This window comes from Cyprinus carpio, chromosome A17 (assembly GCF_018340385.1).
Source record: "Cyprinus carpio isolate SPL01 chromosome A17, ASM1834038v1, whole genome shotgun sequence".
NCBI lineage: Eukaryota > Metazoa > Chordata > Actinopteri > Cypriniformes > Cyprinidae > Cyprinus > Cyprinus carpio.
Window position 1 is genome coordinate 6250959 of NC_056588.1, and position 9941 is coordinate 6260899.

A 9941-nucleotide genomic window follows, 5' to 3' on the forward strand; every position below is an offset into this window, starting at 1 on the left:
AACATTGTGCTTTCAGCAACACACCAAAGTCAACAGCATTTGCACACCTATAAAGGATCCTAGAGATATACATTTTGAACTATGAAATTATTGGTTGTCTTCACAAGGTGCCCTTCAAAATCGCAAAGCGTACATTGATATTCTCATATTTATGATATTCTCATCTCCCGTGTGAAAACTCAAACAAAACCAAAAAACAGGAAACCAGAAACATTATCATCAGAAGAAAGATGATATAATCTTGTCATCTTCCTTTTTGACATCGGTGGTCTTCAACCTTACTTCCTCTCATTTGGTCTGTAATTTTCACACAATTTTACAGCAGAAAAGCATGTTGGAACATGAATTAGGTGTGTCTTCCAGCACAAACAGCACATTGCTTAATAGTTTTATGTCTGGATGAGGAAAAATAAACAAAAATATTGTAATTTTTGACTCATAATAATGAATTTTATGAATACATTTCAATGTAATTTTGTCGTTTTTAGTGGGACTGATGATCATAATATAACATTAAAAGATGATGAATTTTATGAATAAATTTTAATGTAATTTTGTCGTTTTTAGTGGGACTGATGATCATAATAAATTTATAAATAATTATACTGATGATCATAATATAACATTAAAATGTATTAAATTAGATTGTACAGAGCTAATAAAATGCAGTTAGCATCTAACAAGAAGTGCAAGAATATCGTGTTTTATATTCAGATTAGTGAAGCTATAACCTAGTATGTACAGTGGAGTTGCAATATACAATATTAAACAGAGTATGTACAGAATATAAATAGGAGTGCAAAGGGTAGGGTTACATGTACAGTATCAACAGCTGCAACTTAAGAAAAGTGTTAATACAGATGTTGTATGTGTAATAATATTGTTAAACAATGTACAGTATATGCAGATGTTATTATCATTATTATTGTTGTTGAAAACATAAATTTTCACCTATATTTGTTGTGGTTCAGGAAATTAGGTTACTCCTGAAGGACATTAACTCAAACTGAAGGTTGATAGATGACGTCACGTCGTGCTTTTTTTAATATTTGTTTTTTTTTTTTTTTTTTTTTTGCTCCGTGTGAATAACTGTTACACGCGCGTTAAAAGTGCAGCATCTCTCTTCCTCAATCAGTTGAACATCTCCGAGAGAGCTGAGGTTACCTGTGCTGGTGAGGATTCATAAGGATTGAACGCGGGTGGACAAATGTCCGATTTGAGCAAAACGCAGTGGTTTGCAGGCTGTTTACCTTGGGGAAAAGTTCTGGACTGCAGTAAAGCAAGCGCTCAGTTTTATTGACCAGGATGAAACAATCAAACCGTGCACTGGAATTGATTGACTTGAGCTTTTTGTCTGCTGAGGAAGAGGCAGCAATCCGTCAAGTGCTTCTGAGAGATGAAGATTTAAAACGACTGGAGAGTGGACGAGTCAGGTGGGAAATTATGATGTATTTTCCTGTTTTCCCCCATAAAAGTAAGGAAGTTATTTATTTATTTTAAATACATTTTAATTGAATGTATTTTTATTTAATTTTAAGTTTTATGTATCTTAATTTAATTTAAAACAATTTATATATGTATTAATTTATTAATTTATTTTTTTATTTTTTGAAGTAATTTATATATGTATTAATTTGGTATTTGACCAAACTATTACAGTTCAAATACTTGAAAATACTATTGATCCGAAACAGTCATATGTACTGTAAATTTGCTATATAAACATGTTGGTATTATGTTATGATAAACCAAGTGTGAGCATCTGTTGACCCATATTTAGTAAAAATATCACGTGTTCTGCTTTTGCTACAATCATCTCTGAGGGTTAAGTGTGCGTACTTAAAGGGATAGTTTATCCAAAAATGTAAATTCTGTCGTCGTTTTGTCACCCTCAAGTTGTTCCATAGTCTATACCTATATAAGTCTCTTTTTACTGTTGAACTTAAAAGAATGTATTTTATGACAGAATTTTCATTTTGGGTGACCTTTAAGTATGCTAGTAAACCAAAGCATATGTTAAACAGCTAATCATATTTTTCCTAAATATTGCAATTTTCATTTTGGGGTGTGGGAGCAATGTTTAAGTTATAATGAGATCTGTACATTTTCCAATGTCTTTAGCCAAAGTATTCTAAATAGAGCATCTGTAGTATTCAGAACCGTGTTTGTGCTTTTATGACATATCAGGAAACTGAGGCAGTCAGTCCCTGACTTTCAACAGCTGAAGACTTTGACAGGTGAGTGGTTTGAAGAGCTCAGGATCAAGCGATACGGGCAGCAGACGGATGTCACAGCAGTGGTGAGGTCCTCCATGAGATGGAAGAAAACAGCAGGTATGCAGGAGCGCATGCCATCCTTATTGAGCTGATGCTGTTATCTTTGAGTACACACACACACCACACGTCTGGTCAATTCAAACTTTTTGCTTTCTGACTGAGTCATAAATACAACATACTGTGCCCTGATTATGCCCATTATGCCAATTACGCCATTCTTCAGTGTCACATAATCCATTCTGATATACTGATTTGATGCTCAAGAAACATTTATTATTATTTTCAGTGTTGAAAATGGTTATGTTCCTTAATATTTTGTGGAAAATTTTTTAGGACTGTTTTTTTTTTTTTTATAAAATTAATGCATCTTTCTTGTGAAGTTAGATTTGTGTAAGTTAGATTTGGTGATGTTTTGGTCATACTTTTCAGTACAAATGATCTGTGTTTACAGAGGCTTCATCTTCTCCAAGAGTGGTTGGAAGAAAAGAAAAACTACGAGCAGAACTCAATGGCACTGACCCACAATGCAATTCATCAGAAGTACAACCCAAAGAGCTCTCTGGTGACCGAAAAACAACTGTTTTTCCCTTCTTAAGTGCAGTTCAAGACACTAAACCTGAAAGAGGCTCCACAAAACATGCAACAAATCCAGAGCCAAGGCGAAATTTTTCACTCCCTCCAGCGCTACGGAAAGAGCAATCATTTGAAGAGAACTGGGTAAAGATCTCCCTTGAACCGAATGAAGTGAAACCTATGCATGATGAAAGCAATAGTGTTGGACCTAAACCAAATCACATGTTGAGAAAACAGAGACCTTAAAGAAGCAGGACACAACAGTCCAAACACAGAGCCTCCATCTTTAAATTTCATGGATCAAACATAATTTCAGATTGTTTTTCAAGCTGAACCTAAAGAATTTAACCAAGATGTTTTCTTAGAAAGATGTTCATCAACTGAGTTTCAGAATCAACCACAGACTTCCTTAGTTTTCACCAATGATAGGCCAGATTTTACTATACACTCAGATCACGAAGGTTCAGAGGAGGTTAATGAGTCTACTAATGCTTTCCAAGATGGTACAAGCAGAGATCAGCAGTGTTCAGTTGCATGTACGTTTGGAGAGTCTGGGAGTGATAAACTGGGTCCCTCAGACTCTGAGAATGAGCATTATAAGAGAATGATGGTCTCCAGAGATATTCTTAATGATGAGGCAAGTTCAGACAGAAAAACAAATCAATAAGCAGTCCTCTGCTGAAAAAGTGTCCCAAAGGCAGTCACTAAAAGGGGGTATTGAAATGGATTCTCATGAATTTCCGTCTGACACTCTGCAGGGGAAAGATGCTTCCAGTAATTTCTGGCGATGACCGACCAGTGGAACTGGAAAAGAAATCCCCTAAAATAATTAGCTATTGCACAATAAAACAGCTGATATAAGTGTAGTAGAAGATTTCAAAATGTCATCACCACCTTCAAAACCAAGTGTCAGTGCAAAGATATCATGATGCTCATGAAGATAAAAGAAAAAAATAAGATAAAGTCATCACATGATTAGAATTTAGCAAAAGACACTAACATTACAACTCAAGTTTTAGCACAGTTAAGCCAAGACTACCTTTCTATGATGGGAAATTAGTGCACACTGGAAATGCTGGAGTCATGCACGTTGACACTAAATATAATGAATAAAAAAATGAGTTTGTCAAAACTGTTGTTGAACCAATTCAACCAGCTAAACCTACACGTGAAGATGTTGCTGGGCGGGGTCAAGGTTCTTCAAAGATGAAGGATGAGGAGGACAATGCTGAAACCGAGCAGAGGATGAGGTCAAATATAGTACTAAGTGTTCTGGCCAGAGCTCAAAAGGCAAGACCACCCATCCTGCAGAAGATCACTCCTCTGGAGCCAAAGCAGGAGACTAGAAATGATACGGTTCCCACAACAAACCTTATGGCATTTGAATCTCCAGATCCAACAGAAATGGAAGGTAAATGATTATGAGATCTAGAGGCTGATTCACCATGTTCGCTTGAAGAGACAAAAACACTTTTGACTTTAGGACAAAAACATGGCGTGTCAGATCTAGAGGCTTTACTTGAGGGATCCACATCTAAAACTCATTCCTACACTGCAGATGCTTGGGAGGCGACCTACTGTACTGTTCATCCTGGAAATGTAATTTATACTGTTGCAGCACTTGAAATATCGTTTCATCATTCCTTTTGTCCTCCACTGCAGTGTGCAGTATTGATCAGAGTAGTGTCCTGACTGTCAAAGTAAGCTTATGTTCTCCTTTGCTGTTTTTGTTTATATTGTTTTCTATGTCACAGGATGAAGGCGTTGATTCAGATGATGATGATTCATTGTCCAGCTATGGGTCAAATCTCTTGCAGAAGAGGATATTCGGCTAGCGCGTTGTCTCTGACTCATGTGAGCTGGACCTTTTCCATTTCTACTTTGTATTTTTTAAAGATGTTTAAAGGCTAGTTTGCCATTGCTTGTCCAAACTTGTCAATTACCTGATAAACAGTTTATTATACAGTAAGTAGTTCCGGCCCCAAATTTATGGTTGAGGCAATGCTGGCTTGTTTGAAAGGCAACATAAAGCCGTAGCATTTTAAGTAAATCAACAGATGTTTCTGCATATTAAACATGCCAAAAATAATCTAAGCAACGAAAAACACATTTAAATAGCCCTTAAATAGTATGAAATATCTGCATTACATAATGTCATTGAATGTTGTTATGTTTTGCTCTCTAGCATGTGCTTATGTCACATAAGGGCCGTTGTGCTCCATTGGGGCGCATGTTCAAGTACAGACTGTGTCATTTCCCAATCCCATGTTCCCCTCTCTCTCCCACGCACTGACCCATGAGTTCTGAAACTAAAAAGAAAATCTGTACTAAGAAAAAAAATGAATTAAAGCTATATATAATCTATCTGTCTATCTGTCTATCTATCTATCTATCTATCTATCTATCTATCTATCTATCTACTATCTTAAGTTATTTGAAGACCATACCTCTATCCAGACAAGTCACATCGCAGCAAAAGGAAAACTTACATTAAGAAACGGACTGTGAATCCAGTTAACATTGAATCTCTGAGAGTATGTTTCTCTGTGACACTAAAATATCAAATTAATATTTAATATAACCTTGCATCTTATCTGTACTGTAAATCTCTATTCAGTACAAAGTGAAGCGTGAAGAGCTGCCGGATAAGACTTTGAATCTGTCTGTGTGGCACAATGACTCCAGGGACAGAAATGTGTTCCTGGGGCAGGTTGAGATCAGTTTTAAGACCTGAGACTGGGAACATGAGGCCCTCACCTGATACAATCTACAGCCTAACTGTAGGTTGCACTGTCTAAAATGTTTGTGTGAGTAGATGAAAAACATACTTTCAAATGATTTTGTGTTTAGGAACAGAGCCTGTACGTTCTTTCATATAAAGTGATATCTCAGTTCAGCCTAGTTCTCTGATATAACAGAATATTACATTTTCTTTTGATTATAGACCTCAGAAAATCAAGAATCACAAGAGTCTAATGGATTGTTATCAATTTCATTGAAATATGCCACTCTGGAGTCTGGTACATTTTCAAATGTCGTTGTTGCGTCTGTGTATTTCATATCATTCTGTATATCTAAGTTTAGAAGTGCAGCTCATGACAAACAAGCTTTAAAACTTATTTGATTTCAGGTGGGTTGAAGAACAGCACCGGGGAGATTCATGTATGGCTGTAGGAGGCAAAAGAATTACGCCGCCTGAAGCCTCAGGGAGTCGTTTCTTTTGTTAAATGGTGAGGGCGTGCCTGTCATCTGATACGGACATGACTTTCAAAGCAGCTAAAGCCATTGTTCCATCTCTAACTCTCTCATGCTTCATCTTTGTCATGTTTGAAGTGTTTTTTCTATCAAAATGACATGAGAAGAAAGGAAATGACCCAGATGACCTATTTCATTCATTTGGTTTGGTTTAAAAGATAAATATTATTTACAGAACTAACTTCATCGTAACATTTTCACAAACTCATTTTACACATGGTCAGACATGTTTTTCCTGATGCCGTTTTATAGGTTTAAAATGTCTAATCTAGCACTATATTTATGTACTTTTTTTTTTTTTTTTTTTTTTTTTACGTAAGCTACTGTGCTAATGCCTCCAGTCATTTTAATTAAAGCTTATTTTAAGATTACATTACAAAAAGTAATGCATTTTTTATTTTTAAAAAATATTTTAACATAAAAACTGAATTAATTTTCTTAATAAAATTTCTTATTTCTTTCTTTTGATTTTGGGGTGAAATATGACCTGCACATATTTTTGACAGGTGAGACTCACTAATTATTTTTTTTTATTTTATTTCTTAGTTTCATTTTACCATATACCAAAAAGAAAAGCAGCCAGAAGACTCGCATTGTAAAAAAGACGCAGGACCCTGTGTATAACCATGCCATGGTGTATGACGGGTTCAAAACTGGGGAGGTCAGTGAGGCCTGCTGCGAATTGACTGTTTGGGATCACAACACACTCGCAAATCAGTTTCTGGGAGGTCTGCGCCTCAGTCTCAGAACACGTAAAAAAAACATTTCTTCATTGCAGCTGTATTTTGTACCTAATCTATATTTAGAGTCCAGATCTAAAAGCTGAAGGAAGGCTTCTTAAAGCCATTCTATTAACAGTGTCTCTCTTAACTTGCAGGACAGAGCTATGGCAAGAAAGTTGATTGGAATGATTCGATGATTGAGGAAATTCAAATATGGAAAAGAATGTTGGCTAATCCAAACAGCTGGGCTGAGGGAGAGCTTCCCCTGAGGTCCTCCATGACCCTGAGGAAATGAACCTCCTGTGGCTGTGGTCTCGGATGTTTAGTTGCAAAAGAAAAACAGTTGTTGGTTCCCAAAACAAACCAAGCATATTCGATTACCAAATCATTTTCTTCATTTCAGCCCTTCGCTCAACAAAAAAGGATATTTTCTGCAACAATAAAAAGAGTATATTAAATATTTTGAGAACTTAGTTTGAACATCAGATATGACTATTAGCCTTGAGTGTATATATGGAATAATCAGTCATGCTTAATTATATTAAATAATTTATCCATATAGATATTTTGATCATTTTTTATGATTATTAGTTATGAGTGTTTATATGGAATTAAAACTTTTGAAGTTGATTGTTAACTGAAAAAAGATAATCAGTCATGCTTAATTATATTAAATAATTTATCCATACAATACATAAATTGAACATGCTTTTTAAAATGCAAATTTTAAAATGTATAAAGTTGTTACATAAATTGACATTGTAAATGCAGTGTTTACATGAATTTATTTATTACTTAAACTTATTTTACAGAATGTAACTTAAGAATTGATCTTACCAGAATGTTCGTTCCAAGAGAACCTTTCGAATCTTCTGTCGTCATGGAGACAGATGAACTGGAACATTCCCCAGCATTAGGAAGGCCTGCTTGCGTCTGTGGCATGTTGCTGATTCTACAGCAGATGGCGGTATTTCCCACTTTCATTGCACTCCCTCGTTCCAAGACATTTCCTCCCAAAAAATATAACGGAGATTGAGAAGTTCTGGAAGTCCGAAACTTTGAGTCAGCTGACGTTTAACTTTACTCCTCTGACTAAGTTCCTCCGACGGTTGGGATAAGGAAACTTTCGCCGTAGGAAAACCCATTTTATATCGAAACTGCTTGTTTTTGTGAGATTTGACATTGAAATGTTACAAATAGTTATCGTAGTTGTCAAGAAGTTTGGCAGTTTTAACAACTTTCCAGGTAAGAAACATACTATACAACATAGCATTTAGTCAACATGTAACGTAACTGGAAATATGATAAAACTTAAAAGTTGGTATGATACAAACTGTATGGGCATATATTTGTGTATTTAATGTAAGGTTTTTTTTGTTTGTTTTGACTTGTTTTGTTTTTAAATAGCGTCATTTAGTTCGTTTATTTATACCCTGGATCTGGATAGTATATAGTTTAAAAATATTTTAGTATCTGATAAAGGTGTTAAGCCTCAGAAGTTCGTTTTCCAGACATACTGTGTTTTTGTGATTAAAAAAAAATACTATGTATGTAGCCTATACAAATATATATATATATATATATATATATATATATATATATATATATATATATATATATATATATATATATGTGTATATATATATTCCTTTAGTAGTTGTGTTCTAGCCTATTTACTTCTTGTTGTGAATTTTACAAAAAATGCAATATTTTTTATATATCTGTTGAAAAGTCAGAAATCTCCAAAGCATTTATTCAGAGCGGGGACTGACCTAGGAACATTTCTGAAGAAGTGCCGAGGACTTATGTTATTGTATTTGGCAGTAATATGGGGAGCTGGGAGACCACTTGGATGTGTTTAATACTGGGGTTCATCTGTGTTTATAATACTCACTGAATTTATTCTTTGCGTAAACTTGAAGGTTGGTCATCTCCTGTCTAATCCAGAACATCTTTCATCATGGGTGACTGGAGCGCACTTGGGAAACTTCTTGAAAAGGTCCAGGCGTACTCCACGGCAGGAGGCAAAGTCTGGCTCTCCATCCTCTTCATCTTCCGGATCCTGTTGTTGGGGACGGCGGTGGAGTCCGCCTGGGGAGACGAGCAGTCGGCGTTCAAGTGCAACACGCTGCAGCCCGGCTGCGAGAACGTGTGCTACGACAAGTCGTTCCCCATCTCCCATGTGCGCTTCTGGGTGCTGCAGATCATATTTGTGTCCATGCCGACCCTCCTGTACCTCAGCCATGTCGTGTTCCTTATGCAGAAGGAGGAGAAATTGAATAAAAAGGAGGAGAAATTAAAAGACATCCAGAGCAAAGGAGGAGATGTGGATGTGCTGTTGAGGAAAATTGAAATGAAGAAGTTCAAGTATGGCCTGGAAGTTCACGGGAAGATCAAAATGAGAGGAGGGATATTTTACACATATGTAGTGAGCATCGTGTTAAAGTCCTTATTTGAAGTTGTTTTCCTGTTGATTCAGTGGCACCTTTATGGATTCAAGCTGTCGACTGTTTATACGTGTCAAAGGTTCCCTTGTCCACATAAAGTAGACTGCTTTTTGTCTCGTCCCACTGAGAAGACGGTTTTTATCATCTTCATGTTGGTCGTTTCACTGGTCTCTCTGGCCCTCAATGTCTTTGAGTTTTTTTATGTGATCTTCAAGAGGATGAAGGACCGCTTCAAAGAGTCGGAGAAAAACTTTGAAAGCACCTGTAATATCAAGGCCTGCCCAAGGAACCTGTCCAGATATGGGTATTACAACGACTGCTCGGCCCCCGTCCCTAATCTGGGCTATAACCTAGATACGGGCGATAAATCCAACTCCTCTGACAATTACGACAAGCAGGCTAATGAGCAGAACTGGACTAATTACAGTACAGAACAGAACCAGCTGGGTCACACTCAGCGCTTTCCATATCCCGAGAAAGTGACTCTGGGGAAGGATCTTCTGTTGCTCAAAGAGCTTGAACCTCGACCCAGTAGTCGAGCGAGCAGTCGGGCCAGGCCGGATGATCTTGACATCTAGCAGAAGCCTCAAACACAGGTCCCATGGACAATTTCTAGCTTTTACAAGTGGTGAACATTAAAAAAAAAAAAAAAACTGTGAAAAGGACAC

General features: G+C 36.5%; 2 protein-coding genes across 7 annotated transcripts; both read left to right on the plus strand.

Moving 5' to 3' along the window:
* The first annotated feature begins 1068 nt into the window (after nt 1-1068).
* On the plus strand, nt 1069-7376 carry LOC109107923 (synaptotagmin-like protein 1). Of its 5 annotated transcripts, none has more exons than XR_006162108.1 (7): nt 1069-1433; nt 2188-2333; nt 2728-2993; nt 4604-4703; nt 5980-6079; nt 6651-6856; nt 6982-7376. XR_006162108.1 is itself a non-coding variant. In XM_042773724.1 (5 exons), the coding sequence occupies exons 1-4, from the start codon at nt 1306-1308 to the stop codon at nt 4682-4684; spliced, it is 621 nt and encodes a 206-aa protein (XP_042629658.1). In that variant the 5' UTR covers nt 1069-1305; the 3' UTR covers nt 4685-4703; nt 5980-6588. The 5 variants fall into 5 exon arrangements, 1 of the variants encoding a protein (XP_042629658.1); XR_006162110.1 differs by having other exon boundaries at nt 2728-2838; XR_006162109.1 differs by lacking the exon at nt 6651-6856.
* A 186-nt stretch (nt 7377-7562) lies between these two features.
* Nucleotides 7563-9941, plus strand: LOC109107920 (gap junction alpha-1 protein-like). 2 transcript variants are annotated; one of them, XM_042773726.1, is made up of 2 exons: nt 7563-8071; nt 8774-9941. In XM_042773726.1, the coding sequence occupies exon 2, from the start codon at nt 8787-8789 to the stop codon at nt 9849-9851; it is 1065 nt and encodes a 354-aa protein (XP_042629660.1). In that variant the 5' UTR covers nt 7563-8071; nt 8774-8786; the 3' UTR covers nt 9852-9941. The 2 variants fall into 2 exon arrangements, with proteins under 2 accessions (XP_042629660.1, XP_042629659.1); XM_042773725.1 differs by having other exon boundaries at nt 7565-8071; nt 8749-9941.